Here is a 17,802-nt window from a genome sequence, read left to right as displayed (position 1 = left end):
GATTATCTCAGTGATTGGAGTCATTTTGCAGACTTGGAATTGCCCATATTCGCCACAAGGTGGCGAAAAATGTCATTTTGTCCATTAGGGTTTTGCTCCACAAAACAATTAAATATTTCATGTATATATGATTTATTTATATTAAAAATAATTTAAAAATGGTTTCATATATTTGACGAAGCTTATACATTAAAAAATAAAACTGGATATATTGTTATATTTGTTTTATATTGTTTTGAAAATACTTTTTGATGGGCCACATCCAGTGATGCAGGATTGCCCCCCCATTTTACAACTGTGCTTTAGCTCTTATAAAAGAGCCCCCCGATCCCCACTCACATCTTTATGAGTCACCCTCACCCTCACCCACACTCACAACACGACATAGTCATGACTCACCGTTTTTCCAGCTTTAACCAGGCCAGAGAAATCCGTGCTCAGCTGGGAGGGGAGGAGCTGACATAAAGACTACAAAAATGGCCGCCAGTGATGCCTACGCCCACATTACACTGCATTACTAACATAATGAATTTTGCATGACATTATCTTTTTTTTAAACCCCTAACAAATATCCTCTCACTGCTCAACTCTTTTACTTCAAAACGACAACATTTTCTTTCATGTTGTATTTAAAAAAAAAAACGGCATTTGCCCCAAAACGAAATCCCAGCCATTTTAACGCGAGGCCCGGATTCTGCGCAAAGTCCAACATATTAAATAAACATGCCTTGGGCTCCCAAATTCTTTCACGGTCCAAAAAACGGCACGCAGTAAAAGCATCTCGGGCCGTTTGCCAAAACGTCAAAGTGCTTTAAAAACTTTAAAAAGTCACCGTACTTAAAGCCCGATATATTATACTTTTCCCCTAAAATGGCACCCAAAATAAATCTGTAGACCGCCGACTTTTCTCTCATAAACAGCACATCTTTTCATATAAATATTTATTGCAGAGGAGGTATCTTTTCTGTACATGCTATCACAATAGAACACAATATAAATCTAGCAAAATGTCGCCATCTACGGATGCTAACAAGCTCGTCGTAACAAGCGCGCAAGTAATACAGTGGGTCAGAGACACGATCACTCACGATACAACTCGTAACAGTCCATAAACATGTCTTTTTTTTCTTGTTTTTCTTCTATCCAGGGCAGTGAAACATTGGTCTAATTTCTCCAATTCATGCAGAAGCCACAAGATTTACCACGTTACATCGTATAGTAGCAGTAGTAGAGTAGTAGTAGTAGTAGTAGCACTAGTAGTAGTAGTAGTAATAGGAGTAGTAGTAGTATTCGTGAGAGGAGGCGTGGTCAGATTGACAGCAGGTCCAATCGGTGGAGGGAGGAGCTACTCCTTTGGTGCCAGCCCAGGAATGTGTATAGTATTTGGAGTATGTGCTGTGGTAGTTAGTACAATTTTTTTTTTTAAAGAAAAGCCATTGACGGGAATAGACGTCCAATCCGTTCGTGGTAAAAATGGAATTGACGTCTATGACAGTCAATGGCAGAGAATGACTTCCAGTCAGAATGGTTGATTTTTAGTTTGGAAATTGGACATTTCCTCGTCACCTCCTCGCCAAAAAGACGGAATTATTACAAGTTATTTCATTTTTTTCTTTTTTTAATCACGTACCATGCATTTATAAGTCTCGTAAAGTCCAACTTTTGAAGACGGCAAATCCCAAGCATAGAAATCAAGAGAATAATTACAAATTTCCAAAAAAAGGCGCTACGACAGGGCAGTACAAGTCCACATGGCAGTGCTTTTTTCCCCCTAAAATTAGGACGAACAAAAAATCTTTTGGAACCTTCTTTTTCGTCTGCTAGCCTCTTCCGGCTAAAAACGGATGGGACATCGTAAACCGAGACCGAGACTGGACGGATTCCCGTCGCGACGACACGATCGGCGCTGGGCCGATAGTTAAGACATTTTGATACAAAACGTGGAACACGGCAAAACCTCGCAAAGGTTTGGTTCTAGCATTCGTCGACAAAAGTCTAAAAATGACAAAAACGGGCCCGACGCCGCGGGACGGAAAGCTACTCGCTACGTTACATGTAAACGTCGGGTCCACAAACGCGCCAAAACGGCTTCTCCAAAGAGAACCCTTCCCGGTTAGCCAGCGCTAACGCTAAAGCACGAACGAAGTCACGGCGATTCTGACGTTTTTTTTTCGACATCTACGGTATTCGGCGGCGAGTATTTGACGTTAAATGTTAGCATTCGGTGTTTGTCGTGCGTGAAATGTGTTTGTGAAGCCCCTTTCACGCTAGCCCGGTGTCGACGGCGAGGAGGCGGAGTTTAAGAGCAAAAGAACGAGTCTACGAAAAGCATGCTAACGGAACGTACGCTAACGACGGGGCTATGTGAAGGCTACGTTCGGAACGCGACTGGAATGGGATCTTTTCAACTGGGATCCGGACCACGTTTGCATTTGGGAACTAGCTAGCGACGACGTTAGCGTGCGCGAAAGGGGCTGGAGAAGAACAATAGTACGAGGTGGGTTCCTCGCGTAGGCACATAGAGAAGAACATGGGAACTCCAAGTGAGTTGATCTTGCAAACCAGAAGAAGAAGAAGTGGTGAAGATGCAGTGGACTAAAGTGCTTGAGACTTGATTGCTTTCCAAAATGTCCGCCACGTTCTCGGATTTGGGCTCCTCCTCCTTCTCCCGCTCGCCGAAACGACTCGTCCGAGCGAGGGATGTCGACGCACGGGTCAAAGTGCAAACTCTGAGTGAAAGGTTGCATAATTGGTCATCTTCGGGTGGTCGCCGCCATGGTCTGGAACGCTCGCCGTTCGTCTCCGAAGTCGGAGTCGGCGCAAAAAAACGGGGCGAGCGAAGGCAACTCGTGGAACGCAATCGATATTTCTCGCAAGTCACCCACGGAGAGTCCCGCTTCGGAGTCCCGCCTCCAGAGCGTCACGCCGTCTCGTCGTCAAAGTCCCAGGGACAAACGTCGGCCTTCTTCGGAGGATTGAGGCCACGCCTCCTCGATCTTTCCGAAGCCGTTTTATCCGCCGCTTCCTCAAAGTCCCACGGGCAGACGTCGGTTTTCCTGGCCGAATTGAGATCGCTCCTCCTGGCCGCCGCGGGGGGTCTTTCCGAAGACCCTTTGTCCGCCGCTCCCTCAAAGTCCCACGGGCAGACGTCCACCTTCTCGGAGGGATCGGGGTCGCTCCTCCTCGCCGTCGAGGGCCTTTCGGAAAGCGCTTTGTCCGACGCTCCGTCAAAGTCCCACGGGCAGACGTCGGCTTTCTTGGCGGGATCGGGGTCGCTCCTCCTGGCCGGCGGGGGTCTTTCGGAGGCTGTTTTATCCTCAAAGTCCCAGGGACAAACCTCGGGTCTCTTTGTGGGGTTTTCCTGGTCGCTCCTGGCGTCGGGAGGTCTTTCCGAGGCTGGCGCGAAGTCCCACGGACAAACGTCGGCTTTCTTGACGTTGGCGCTTCTGCGTTTGTCCGCGGTCTCCCGTGGACCGCCAACCTCGACGGCTTTCTGGTGCTTCTCCGATTTGCTCTTGTCTCTTGATTTGCTTCTTGTCTTCTCCTCGTTGGCGTCCTTTTCGGGAGTTCTCTGCGAGGGGCTTCCCTTCTTTTTGGAAGGGGAATCCTTGGCTCTGGAACCGCGGGACGGGCCGGCTACACCGTCCGGGGTGGGGGACGCCGGCTCGTCGGCTTTGAGCGAACCCCCCGCGACGGCGTTCCTCGCCCGAGCTTCGCCGGGCTTTCCTGGAAACGTTTCCGTCCCCGGTTCCCGCGGGAAAACCTCGCCCCAGTTGCCTTTGGAACGCGGATCCTGGTGCTTCTTACCTTGAGCGGACGCTGGGGCGCTCTGGTTCTCGCCTCCCGCCGCCTGGCGAGGACGGCCCTCCTCCCTGGCGGCGTTGGTCTTGGGAGCTTCCTTGGAATGTCGAATCCCGGCGGGAGGCGGATCCGTCTGCTTCTTGGGCTTGGCGGCGCCCCCGTGAACGGTGGTGGTTTCCTCGGGCGCGATTGACACGTGCTTTTGGACCTTGTTTTCCGAAGGGGTCGGGAGATCCTCCAGCTCCCAGGGACACACCTCGGAGAGGTCGAAGAAGTCCCTCCCCTTCGCCGGATCGGATTTGTTCTTGGCGTCGTTGTGGTCTTTGCTCCTGGGCTGAGGCTTCTTGGGGCCGTCCTCGGCCAAGCCCAGGGTCTTCTCCTTGGCGGTAGCCATGACGCTGAGGGACTTCTGCAGCACGGCGGCGCGAGGGTGGAGGGGTTTCTTGTCCGCCGTCAGGTTGTGGGCGCTGGCGGACTTGCAGACCAGGGGGACGCATTCGGTGGACTCGCAGGGGGTGCAGAGGTTGTCCCGGGACTTCTTCTTGGCCAGCTTCTTTCCCATCAAGGCGTCCAGGAGGGAGGCTTCCACGGCGCCGGCCGCCCCCTTGTCGGAGTCCTGGCCCGGGTCTCGCACGTGGTCGTAGCTGCTGTGGGACTTCTTCAAGGAGAAGACCTTGTGTTTCAGGCTGTCTTCTTTGGCCGCCTTGACCGGGTGCGTCTGCTCCAAGGGGTTCTTCTTGGGCGCGCAGATGCTGTTGCGATTGCTGCCGTGGTCGCCTCCGCCGCCGCCGTCCTTTTCCTCGCGGCTGCACTGGCGGTGAACCGACTCGGGGATCTCGGTGATCCGCCTCATCAGGGAGCGGCCCAGGCCCTTTTTGGAGCTGCGCTTCTTCTGCAGATGCGGGTTGTTGGCCAGCATCTTCTTCCTCTTGTAGATCTCCAGTTGGGAGTACAGCTTCTTCAGCTCCTCCTGGACGGCAGGGGGAGGGGCCGTAAATCGCCACGCTCGACTACGGCTCACCGACGGCGAATCCGGCGGGATGGGGCCACCGACCCGGATGTCCTCGGGATCCAGGCTGTGCTCGCTCCAGGCCGACGTGATGCTGCTGTTGAGGTAGGAGCCCGAGCGGCCCATGTCCATCTCGTCCTCGTACGCCTCCGACGCCAGGTCGTCTCGCATTTGCGTGCCGGCGAACACGAACTGCAGGACAAAAAGACACGAGATGTCGACTCGTCGTCGAAGCGGGGGTGGGCCGGCCCAAAAATTGCGGAGGCACCTTGGGGACGAGCAGAAGGCCCAGCGTGACCGTCACCGTCAGGTGAGTGTGCGTGAAGAAGAGCAGGAGCATCCAATCGGGATGCAGCTCGGGCGCCAGCGTGAACCTGAGGGAGAAATATCACTTACATGAGAAAATTAGTACAGTCTTTCCTGGATGATCGCGAATTCACTTCTTTGCGACTTTTTCTACTATTAATTATCTTTAAAAATAACATTTTTTATTTATTCATTTTTTAAAGTTCATACACCCTACTTTTCCAATTTTCGATTATCGCGGTGGCCATGTCTGGTCTACATTAACCACGATATTCGAGGGGTTACTGTAAGGTCAAATCTCATCAAAATCCGCCAAGAATACGCGACTGCGAGTTTTGGTACTCGGACGTTTCGTCGAAAGACGTTTGGTCGACCGGACGTTTGGTAGAACGGACGTTTGGTAGAACGGACGTTTGGTAGAACGGACGTTTGGTAGAACGGACGTTTGGTAGAACGGACGTTTGGTAGAACGGACGTTTGGTAGAACGGACGTTTGGTCGCCAGGTTGTTACTGTTGAAACCAGCTCTCAAAATTATAATCATGAGAGAGAGAGAGAGTTTAATATCTAAATATCTAATATCAAAATATCAACAGTAAACTCTCTGTCATAATTTGACAGCGAGCGAACCCGGCGACCAAACGTCCGTTCTACCAAACGTCTGTTCTACCAAACGTCCGTTCGACCAAACATCTGGTCGACCAAACGTCCGGTCGACCAAACGTCCGGGGACCAAACGTCTTTCGACCAAACGTCCGGTCACTGCGAGTTTTACCTGATGACGTGGAAGATGGCCGACAGCACCATCTCGTTGTGGACGGCGATGGCCATGTAGCGGGGCTCGTGGAAGGCGGACGGCACCGTCCTCACGGCATAGCACAAGTAAACCGCCCACAAGAGGAACAGGAACTCCGCTGAAGGCAAAAAGGGAAGAGTGAAAACACTAAATGTATCTCAGGTCCATTGCGCCAGGGCAAACAGGTGGCGTCCATGTCCAATAAATACCAAGGACGGATGGCCCCCAGCGGAATTTTAGGATGTTTTTCCAAAATACCTTCTGGCTTCCAGAACTTTTCAATTTTCATTCAGTAAAAATAAATACATCAATGTATCAAAGTACCTCCCGTACCACTACTCGTACGACTCTTACCCAGGGCCATCATGTAGTCCCAGGGGTCGAGCAGGCACATGCTGAACTGCAGGCCGTCGGGCGTGCGGCCCAGGCGGACCAGCGCCAGCTTCCTGTCGGCCGCCTGGCAGACGGCCGCCGTCCAGGCCGCCAGGAACCAGCAGGCCACCAGCAGGATGACGGCCAGGAGCCGAAGAACCCGCCAGCTGGTCATGTAGGGGATCCTCTGAGCCGTGCGCGACAGGAAAACCTTCAGCACCCTAAACGCAAAACATCATTTTGACCTGTTAACTAAAAAACGTGCCTTAAAAACGACACAAATGGACACTTTTGGGGGGGGGGGATTTTGACGCTGGCGGTACCTGTACAACTTGAGCGTGAGGGTCCCGTAGACGGTGGCGAAGCCCAGCAATCGAACCCAGCGCAACAGGATGCAGCGGAAGACGCCGGGCTGGAAGTAGAGGATCCCCACCTGGAAGAAAATTGGAATTAAAAAAAAAAGACCAACATGACTCAAGCGTGAAGAGCACTCAGACTGCCATTGCGGGGGGTTATTTTGTTCCTGAATGTAGGGGGACGTCCTTATGGCAGAAAAAAATGTCCGCAGGGGCTTGGTTGGCGCAAGGCAGCTTGCTGACGCACTCGGGTCCCCGTGGGGACTCCAGCCAGCCGCAAAAAGACTTTAGGAGAAAACACCACGGGTGACTTGATTTTTTTGTGTAGCCTTCCTTGCCTTTCCGTTTTAGGGCAATCCATCCATGCCTCAATTTTGATTTAAGTACATTAAAAAGCATGGGGGAATACTTAAGTACGTCAAAGTCAAGTAGTTGTAGCAAAATATAATCCTTCAATAATCATAATTGATCTCTATACAAAGATACATATTTTTTATTTTATTTTTTAAATTAGTTTTCTTTTTAATTCATTTCCTGTATTAATAACATCCATGTTCATGATTCTAGCCATCATTATTCATTTAAAATATTATATTTTGCATTTTGTCTCCAATTGGATGGCAACCAATCCGGGATGTACGCTGCCGACAGCCCATAACGAGGGAAACCACCAGCGCGCCCGTTTAAAAATACTCAAACATGGCCGCAGCTCGCCGCCGTGCGTCAAGCCGCCGTCCCCGGTGGCCGACATATAAAATTGATTAAAAAATGTCAATGATTGATTTAAAAGGGAGAAAATCAGGAAATTTTACATACATCTATACTCTTCATTTTGATTTAATCCTAAAACAAAAGTCGGCACTCATGATTTACTTTCCCGGGCCACACAAAATGATGCGGTGGGCCAGATTTGGCCCCCGGGCCGCCACTTTGACACATGAAAGCATGAATAGTAAAATGGAGAGCAAATGGCTAAATAGGCAAATGTTAACCTAACAATTTTTCAGATAACTGTAGCCTAAAAAATATATAACATGTAATTAGTCACACTTGAGTATTAGTCAGAGGCCCAGCCAAATGATAAAAATGTGCGACTTATAGTCCAGAAAATACGTTTTTTTTTTTTTATGAAAGCTGTGTAGTTTACGACGAAAAATCTCCACTTCCCAGTATTTGCCTTTTTCTCAGAATCTACCGGCGGTGAGTCACAAGCGTCTATCTCGCTACTTTCTCCGCCTCCATCTTCTCCCTCTTCATTCCAACCTGTACTTCCTGTCTGAGCGGGCAGTGGGCGGGGGCAGGAAACAAAAACGGCGTTCGCCGAAGGAGGACGAAGAGGAGGAGGAGGAGGCTAATAGCGATTGATCCATTTTTATATGAAAGCCGACACCGGCTTGCCAGGCGGGAGGGGACGGAATAGGACGGGACGGGGGCGGAGGTAATGCTCTCCGCCTCCCCGAGGTGGGCCGAGTGTCAATTACGGTCCCGATGCCGCCCGCCGTTCCGAGCGATTGTTTCAAAGATGGCTACTACTGCTCAAAAAGTGCCGTTTAAGACTTTTCAGACGGGCCAAAAGATGAAAATGGTTATTAAAAACTCACATTGACAGCACCGGACGTCCAATCCATTTGAGCCGAGAGGGCCGGCAGCGAATGGATCGGACGTCTGGCGCTCGCAACGGCGCCCGAGGAGTTAAAAAAGACAAAAATGATCATAAATGGTAAAGGGAACAGGATGTAACGTGTCTCCAGCTGTTTAATAAGAGTGGAATTATTGCAAATAGAAGCGGCGGTGGCGGCTGTCTATTTTTAGCCTGGCAGCGATACGTGGCAATATGGCAGCCGACAGAGACTCTCGTGGGATCGGCCATGCGGGAACGCCGCGGGCGGGGCGCGGGGAGGGGGGGGATCAATCTCGACGAGATGCTTTTTTTTTTACCGGAGCGCAAAGCCAACCTTTTTGCTACGCCGTGAAAAAAAAACCCTGGACGAATCGACGCTTGCTACCATTGCTTTGTGAGATTCCATTTTTAGCGGCGGGCGCCATGACACGCTCCGCCTCCTCCTTTTCACGCATTACAGTGCAGTACCGATTTCCGACACAACATAGGTGGCAGCACTGAGTGAAATTTCCCCTTTTCAGCCAAATCAATGGAATCCAATCAGTCAATGATACATATAATGATATATTTTTAATACTGTACGTAGTAATTGACTTTTTTTTTTAACTTATCGTCAAATACATAAGTTTGGGCGCCTATCACTGACAAAAATGCATTCATACGGCATAAAACATAAAGGAGAAAGCTTATTAAGAAAGGCTTACCGGGAAATATAGAAGCAGCGCCCCACACAAGATGGCCTCCAGCAGGACCAGCCCCGACGCGCGGATACTCTACAAAAACAAAACAGCGCGTCAGCTGGTTCGCCAACAAACGGACGACTCGTCGCTAAGCAACAGACGTCAAATGACCTTGTTCCTCCGGAAGTGGTAGACCAGCACCATGCTAACGAAGACCGCTAGCACGCAGACGCACTGGAAGGCCACGACGGCGGTGCGAAGAGGCCCGTCTTGCCTCGCCAGGCACGGCGCGTCGTCTTTGCAGATGGCGCAGCCCGGTCGGCACGGCAGGCAGTCGTCGGCCGATCCTGAACGAGGAGGGTTCGATCGTCGGGAGTGAATCGGTTCGCGGGTGGAGCCGTGTCGTTTACCTGGCGATCCGGCGGCGGCCAATCGGTCGGGACGGTAGAATCCGTTCTTGCAGTGACACTTGTACTTGTCCAGGACGAAGCCGTGGCCGCGGCTTGGCAGACACTTTGTGGAGACAATAACAAATAAAAATTAAAAAAATATATACCGTATTTTCACGACTATATGGCGCATCGTATTTTTAGCCGCAGTGTCAGTAACGAGTGCTATTTCTGTATTTTAAACACACAAAGGACGCACCGTTTTTAAAGACGCAGCCAGGCATGGCAAAACATACACCAGCTTAAACATACATTGAAAGTCAGGAATTCTCAAATAATAATTTATATAAATAGCTAGTATCATCTACCTCGCTAGCTAGCATATAGCTAGCTAGCATATAGCTAGCTAGCATATAGCTAGCTAGCGATGTAGATGCTAGCTAGCGAGGTAGATGCTACCTAGCTAGGTAGATACTAGCTATTTATATAAATTATTATTTGAGAATTTCCATCTACCTAGCTAGCTAGCATCTACTAGCAGAATGTGAGTACTACTAGCGCATGGAGTATATCCATCGCTAGCCATTATCAAGCGCTAATAGGCCCCCGTAGATATTCGAAATGTTCAATATGAACAAAATGCTAGCTCAGGATGCGCATAAAGACACCGGGGAAATTAGCCGCCGCTTAATTTAAAGCGGCAACGCCTCTTCTCATGACACCTCGTTAGGCGCTTCTTCCTCGGTGCAAGCTAATAATAATCACAAGATGAGGCAACGCCAGGCTAGCATTAGTGGCGGAAAAATACAGAGCAAAGCGCTAATAAGGCGTGGGTAAAAAAAATGGTATGTCGACTGCAGTTGTGCATAAGTAAGGGGTGAATATTTTAGGGGAGCGCGATTCCTCGGGGAATGGCGGTCGCGCCGCGCTGACGTGTTTGTGCAGGGAAAAATTCCCCAGCTGGCAAAACAAATATATTTGCTAAGCACTAGCGGGCCGAGCTAACGTTTAACTGACGAGGGAATACTGTGCTGTCAAAGGGTTTGGAAACGGGAGCAAACATTTGCTCGGCTAATGTCGCTAAGCTAGCGGAGACCTGGGAAAATGATTTTTTTTTTTTAAGTTAGCACTTAGCAAAGGACTAAGATGAATGTTTTTGCGTGAAGTTGATATGAATACATTTTCATTTGAGGTTGACCACTTAGATGAAACAAAGTCCAATGAGGAAGCAGGCAAACAAATAATTGATAAACCTGCAGAAAAACAATATTTCGGCATTAAAAAAACATGACAGTTCATTTGAGGTTTACCACTTTGTTAGCAACTGTGTCAGTAAAACATACAAAACCACAAAAGGAGGAAATGGGACAAAATAAATAAGTCAAAGAGAAAATTCTGCATTTTTTTCAATTGAAGAAATTGACATTTGGGTAAAAAAAAAAAGTTGGATTATATGGGGAAAAAAACAAAGTAAAATAATAATTTAAACAAAATAGAAGCTAAAAAATACAAACTATAAACAATAGATAAAATTCCCAAAAATATATAAACAAAAGTGAAAGGCAAAAGACAAAGACTAAACCATTTACTAATTAGCCATTTTTAGCACAAGACAGCGTTCTTCCCGTTTCATCCTCTCGTTACCTAAGGAGCTAAATTTAGACACAGCCGCTAATTTATTCGGGCAGACGGGAATAAATTCTATTTCCGCCATCTTTTTGATGCCTTTCACTTCAATGGACAACCTGACCAATTGACGTCCGTCTCTTAAAATGTTGTCATGCGTGACCCACACAACACACTTATTTGTTTATTTATTTATGACCTATTCATTTATGTCTACAATGTCTTTTTCTGTGTCTGTATTCTCACCCTCTTGCTACAGTGACAATGAAATTTCCCGGATACGGGATGAATAAAGTTATCTAATCTAATCTAATTTACAAAAACAAAAAAAGCACAAAAACGACATGTTTTTGGGTCCATTTTTGCAACAACGTGGCCAAAGATTTTGGGACCCGTGTGCAGATCGGATGCTTCATAATGCATGTGATGTAATGGATTGCAGCGCCCCCTTTCAATTATTAATCACCCGGCCCCCCCTTTTGTCTAAGTACTTCCTCCTCTCTGCGGACAGTCGATGACAGAGACACGCGAGTGGACGGGAGCAGGAGAGGAAGTCGATTGTTCGAGTTCCGGATCTTCGAGCCGCCAATGAAAGGTCAAAGGTCAGGGCTCACCTGGTCTCAATTTAGACGTCAGCTACAAATCAAGGTGGGAATTTGGACGGAAACGTGAACTCGGACAATCAAGTCGAAATAAGACTGGGACTTTTTAGTAGAATTTTGCAATGGTGTAGTTTGAGGTTTTAATAAAAACAAAATATTTAGTGTCAAAGTGGTGGAAGTTAAAGTGAAATATGTGTGTTGTCTTCATCTTGAATGATACAATTGAAATGAAGATTATACATGTAGAGAGAATATTTAGGTTTTCCCTTTTTAATGTAAATAAAGACTTTTTTTTGTTCCCCTAAAATGCTTTTTTTTTCAGTTTGTTTTTTAGTCAAAATAAGCCTTTTTAAAAAACCTAAAAAAATAAGTAAAACTGAATATTTCCTGTTTCCCACTTGTATTTTTCAGTTTAAAATACAAATAGATTTAAAAGGAAAAGCAGTTAGTACATTTTCGCAAACAAAAAATAAATAAAATAATATTCAGTTTTATTACTATTTTACTTTAGACCTTTCAATATACTTTTTACCAGAATTTTTTTTTAAATTCAAAAATATCTTCATTTTTTCCTTCAAAAAAGTACATATTCTTTGTACATCTATCATCTTCATTGGAATTTTACTGTGAAACACGAATTCACGATTTCCCGTCGTGGGGCCCGATCTGGCTCCGGCGCCACCACTTTGATACCCGCGCCTGAACCGGACGACGTCCAATCAATGTGGCCCGCCCGCGTGTGTGTGTGTGTGTGTGTGTTGCACTCACCTCCGTGGTGGTCAGGTTGCAGCCGTGGGTTCCTGCAAACCAGCCATCAGTAGAGCACTGGTCGATATCAACATCCTGGAGATCAATGTCCACTCGCAGCACGCCCCTGAAACACAAAAATTAACGTCAAAAAAAAGGACATCATTTGCAAGCTGGTTGACGATTAATCGACTCGCCCGAAGAGATATTTTGGGGCGGAGTTTGTTAGTTTTTTGTGTGTAGAGCGGCCAATTAATGGCGGTCGGCGGGAGACTTGGCGGGCGTTATTAATAACCGGCGGTGCCGGAGGCCGGCGCGACTTGGGCGCTATTTTTTGCTGACTTGCTTCCTTTCCGGAGAAATGACCTTCGTTTTGCAATGACGGGAATTGGCGTCGAAAAGTGTAAAGGATGGCGCTGTAAAGCAATTTGTTAGCAAATTGTTAGCTTGTGGAGGGAAACGTTTGATGTATTTTCACGGAGGGGAGCGGAATTTGTAGGCAAAGATTTAATAGCTAATTCAATTTTGGCTGGAATTGTGAAATTGTTAAATCAAGTTAAAAGGAGGGTCAAAATGTTGGGGGTGGAATATGATAGATTGAATTGTTGTGTGATCTTCAATGATCAAATGAAGTCTTATTATATCAAATGATGTGGAGTGCAGTAGAAATGTTGTGGAATACTGTATGAAATTATGTTCATAAATCACATTGTATGAAATGTAATTAGGTTAAATGGAGGCTAGTAATTAATTAATGTGGAACGATGTGGAATAATGTGGTGTGATCTGAAATTCAATCAAATATATACATATCTTGTATAAAATCTAATAATATTGTGGAATACTGAAGTGTAGATTGATGTGGAATCATGTTTTATGATGAAATGTTCAAAAATTGCGTTGAATGAAATTTAATTTAAAGTTAAAGTGAGTGAAATTATATTAATTGAAGTGGAACGATGTGTGATTTGAAATTATGTTCATAAATCATGTTTTTTCGTGTTAAAATGGTGGCTAATGGGGAATAAACAAAGCATCAATCTGTACTAATATTACATGATGTGGATTATTGAGTGGAACAAAGTCTGATGTAGAATTATGTTCTCGAATCAGTCTTTTTGTTAAGTGGACTTCTGGACCAAACGTTAACTTTAAGGGAAGAACACGTGGCAAAAAAACCAAACAAACAAAGCCATCTTCCTTGAGGGGAAAGCTCTTACGTTAAAAAATGGCATTAAGCTGACAAAAGGAGGAGAAAGCAGTAATGCGGGGTTCACCCGACGGCCATTACATCGCGACCCGGGTCCTTTTATCGAGCCCCGTCGCCGGCCAACGAGGCGCCCAAGGCCTAGACGCCGTCAAAGCCGAGAAAATAGAGAGCGTCTTCTTCTTTTCATTCTTTCCGCTGCCACATTATGTCATATTCCTTGACGCGCATTAAAAATTCCTCCGGGAAAGCATCCACGTGAAGGACTGACAAACGTGGTGGCTGACATGTCCAATTCCGGACTAAAAATAAACAAACCTGACGGCAAACGTCTAGAAATTTGTCGTTAACGCATCAGCCACTGATGGCGGGGTTAGCCTAAACCCTATGACATCATGGGCTAATCATGCTAGCGCTACTGGCATCCAGGTGATCGTCTCCTTAGATCAGTGTGGCGACACGGCACCCCCAACTCAAAACGCCTTCATCTGTCCGCCCCCATCCCGTTCAGACGGCAGCTTTCTCCCCTCCGGCTGAATACACAATCAATGCGACACTGAATTAATAATGAAAGATGTACAACAACAACAACAACAACAACAACAACGAAGTGGCACGGGCAACATCTTTGTTCAGGCTATTTAATCCCTTTCCTCCAGTTTTTGGAGTTCAAATGAGAAAGTTGGAAGTCCAATTGCCTTTTGTCGGCTTTGACATTATCACAATGTTGTCAGGCTAACTTTAGCGGCGCTAGTTAGCCACCCAGAAGCAAATAGGCGTCACCGTCCCACTGAACGGCTAAGCTAGCGTCTTTTCTATTAGCCTCCTGACAGCTATTACGCGATGTTAGCATTAATTCTTTGACGGAGATCGTTTTCAAGATAAGCGGAGTACACGTTGACGCCGCTAACGGCCTCGCTAATCTGCGCAGTTCGAACGGTATTATGCTAATGTCATTAGCTATTCCCGTTAAAGGATTATCAAGATTTCATGTGGTTATGGTGGCTTTATGCTGTAATACACTCCCAAAAAATGTAAGCTTACCTTATTTTGTGGGGATAAATTGGACATTTCTAAAGTGAAGTGATTTTTAATTTTACAACAATTTTCCAAATCAATTATGTTAACATCAAAATATTCAAATCTTAAATTTTCTTACCACAAAACACTCGACGCGCATGAAAAAATATGCGATGGAGAATTTTTACGGAGGTACAAACAGGGCTCACTTTAATACAATAATTATGTTTTGTCTTTTAAAGGCTATGTTTTTTCACGTTATTTTTACTGGTAAAAAAAATAGGGATCGGATCATTATCGGAAAAGCTTTTTTTGGGAAAAAAAAATCTTCATCGGGACACCGCGAGTGCCAACGAATTTGTGATTTGATTCTCGCAACTGACGAATTGGCAAAGGAACGCGGCGGCGTCCGATGTTCTGCGGCGAGTGCGCCAAATGGCGTCCTAGCAGCGCCCGTTTGGCCGCATTTGGAATCTGTGCCAGCTTGCGAGCCAGCCAGAATGTGTAGCAATTAAACATTCATTGAAGACCCAACACACACGCACGCGCACAACCAGTGATCTGGATTAATTATTCATCGCCAAGAGGACATTGGTCAGGATTCTATGAAGCTCCAACACTTGACTCCTCGACGCTAAACTGATTAAACATCACAGAGGCGGGATTAATGCTTTCATTTATTTATTTATTTATTTTTTACCTCTGCAACTGTGTGACTCATCCCTTCATTGAAGAATAAGAAATAAAAAAACAATGTGAGGAGCAAGTTTGGGGAAATGAATCAAGCGGGAAGACCGCTAAGCTATTCTTAGACTCTTGTTTAACCCCGCCCTTACTGGCGGGGGGCGGGATTTAAATGACGGTAAGTTTTGGGACGCCGATTTAGAAGGGAATTGTACGTATACAGTTGTTGTCAACTATTGGGGGGCATTTAAAGTATCCTTGTCAATCTTGATTATTTTGTTGCTTTTAGCGCTTTTTTTTTTTTTTTTTACTTTTTCCACACATTTCTGATCTTCTAAAAATGTCGTGTCAGATAAAACATGAAGGCTTTTGATGATATTTTGTACATTTTCGATTAACTATGACCAAGTGTGTGACGAAATATCGATCTGGACCTATTTTTGTCTATTAAACGGACCTATCAGTTCTACGCATGAGGTCACAGAGGTCAAATTTACGGTCGGTCAGGTGGAAAAGTTCTCAGCAATGAAGTATCGATACAAAAAAAATGATTATTTTGGGGTTTTGCGGGGTTAGAGTGAACATTTGTCGACAAGTTTGAAGGAAAAAGTTGGCAGACGGTTTAGTTCTTACCTGAATTCCGGCGGCGAGTCGGGCTCAAGGCCGTAGAAATCCACCGTCAACGTCACCAACCACCTGGGCAAGAAGTTCCCGTGGCGACACTCCAGGTAAGGCGCCGACCACTTGACGCGCGACGGGTCCGGGACCGAACTTTCCCATCTTCTCGGGTCGCCGACCTTCTCGCGCTTGGCGGCGGCGCCATGCCGATGGCCGTGATCCCGGGAGCGTTCTCGCAGGTCCTGGAGGGCCATCTCCTCTCCGCCGCGGGTGGCGTGATGGTGGACCCCGGGGCCGTCGGACGGCGCCAGGCTGACGGCGGCCCGGTGGATCTCCCGCTCCCCCAGGAGGACGCTCTTCAAGAGCGCGCGGTACCACTCGCCGTCTCTGGCCGGCGAGCGCTCGCCTCGCGGCAGGAAGCTGAGCAAGTGGGCGGCGTGGAGGAGCGCGTCCACCGCCGCGCGGTGCCGCCGGCTCTCGGGTGACCTTCCCCGCTGCGGCGACGACGGCGGCGGGGGTGACGGTAGCTCGAACCTGCGCGAGCAGTTGGCCCGCTCCAGCGCCGGCGCGTCGCCCGTTCGCAGGAAGTCGCCGGCGGCGGCGGCCTCCGCTTCCCGACGGGCTGCGCTCCCCGCGGCCGCGCCGACGTGCAGCAGCAACGCCAGCCGGAAGACAGCCTCCATCTCCCTCCAGGTCGCGGGATGCGGATTCGGGCGTTCGGTCGGTCCGTTGGTTAGTCGTCTCGCGCGAAGATTCCCAGCGGTCGCGTCGCTAAACCATGGCGGGGCCACTTGTGGGGGGAAGTCCTCCGTCTATTTTCCGCGTCCGCCCGCCTGGGCTTTTCTGCTCGTTTTTTAATGGGGGGGGGAGAAGAAAAAAAAGACGGCAGGGGAAGCCCTCGTTGTCCTCGTCTCTGCGGAGGATGCACGACGTCCGTCTGCGGCGCTTGCACGCGGAATCCGAGCCGGGAGGAGGAGGAAGAAGAAGAAGGAGGAGGAGGAGCGGGTTATTGTGATATTTATATATTTTCTGCAGGCGGCGCGGCGAGCCAGATGGCAGCGTCGGAGGCACTTCGCCCTCTTCCGACCACGGCCAGGCATTAAAAGCCGACCGGGAGCGGGAGACTCACCGGCGGCGGCTGGACGCTGCTAAACCCGACTTTCCAAGGATCTCATTGGGGTTCCTCGGCCAGGAAAACCGCCGACTTCCCGCCTGGATGGTCGACGACGGTGTCAATCACGGGAGGATGCTCGCTGGTGCCGCTGATGGAGGAAGAGGAGGAAGAAGAAGAGAGGAGACCCGACCCCAGAAAAACGTCAACACAGCCAGAATGAATGACGACAGCAATCGCGCAATTGTTACAATTCCAACTCACCGACAGCTATACACGTCCAATTTATTCGAATGGGGAGGCCCGGCAGACCATCCCACCTCAAAAGGATGACAGTGATAAACGCCTATCACTTGACTTTTTCAGCGCCATGGACGCTGAAAGACGTCCAATTTGAACGGCAGTAGACGCCCAGTCCTTTTCAAGTGGGAGGGTTGGCAGCGGATGAACCATCTATTACACAAAGTGGCGGCCCGGGGGCCAAATCTGACCCGCCGCCAAATTTTGTGCAGCCCGGGAAAGTAAATGATGAGTGCCAACTTTCTGTTTTAGGATCAAATTAAAATGAAGAGTATAGATGTATATTACATTTCCTGATTTTCCCCCTTTGAAATCAATAATTGTCATTTTTTAATCCATTTTTTCTGTGTTTTTAGTTCAAAAATCATTTTGTAAAATCTAAAAATATATATAAAAAAAGCTAAAATAAACATTGTTTTAGATCTATTAAAAAAACCAGAATATTCAGGGATTTTAATCCAGTTCTTTTAATCCATTTATACAAAAAAAAAATCTAAATATTATATCTAAAATGGTCCGGCCCACGTGAAATCAAGTTGACGTTAAAGCGGCCCACGA

At 47.5% G+C, this 17,802-nt stretch overlaps 1 protein-coding gene across 4 annotated transcripts; it reads right to left on the bottom strand.

Annotated features, from left to right (window-relative positions):
• Positions 1 to 1,034: 1,034 nt before the first annotated feature.
• On the bottom strand, positions 1,035 to 17,090 carry LOC144091869 (metabotropic glycine receptor-like). Of its 4 annotated transcripts, none has more exons than XM_077624542.1 (11): positions 16,963 to 17,090; positions 15,849 to 16,778; positions 12,326 to 12,431; positions 9,112 to 9,453; positions 8,965 to 9,033; positions 6,607 to 6,716; positions 6,266 to 6,504; positions 5,891 to 6,029; positions 5,079 to 5,184; positions 4,856 to 5,002; positions 1,035 to 4,771 (listed from the first exon to the last, which is right to left on the bottom strand). In XM_077624542.1, exons 2-11 carry the CDS (start codon positions 16,514 to 16,516, stop codon positions 2,921 to 2,923), a joined length of 3,777 nt encoding a protein of 1,258 aa, XP_077480668.1. In that variant the 5' UTR covers positions 16,517 to 16,778; positions 16,963 to 17,090; the 3' UTR covers positions 1,035 to 2,920. The 4 variants fall into 4 exon arrangements, with proteins under 4 accessions (XP_077480668.1, XP_077480667.1, XP_077480665.1 ...); XM_077624541.1 differs by having other exon boundaries at positions 1,035 to 5,002; positions 9,112 to 9,287; positions 9,351 to 9,453; XM_077624539.1 differs by having other exon boundaries at positions 1,035 to 5,002.
• Positions 17,091 to 17,802: the final 712 nt, after the last annotated feature.

Source organism: Stigmatopora argus, chromosome 17 (assembly GCF_051989625.1).
Source record: "Stigmatopora argus isolate UIUO_Sarg chromosome 17, RoL_Sarg_1.0, whole genome shotgun sequence".
Lineage (NCBI taxonomy): Eukaryota > Metazoa > Chordata > Actinopteri > Syngnathiformes > Syngnathidae > Stigmatopora > Stigmatopora argus.
The sequence above is the reverse complement of the archived record's forward strand: the minus strand, read 5'-3'. Positions and strand labels throughout refer to the sequence as shown.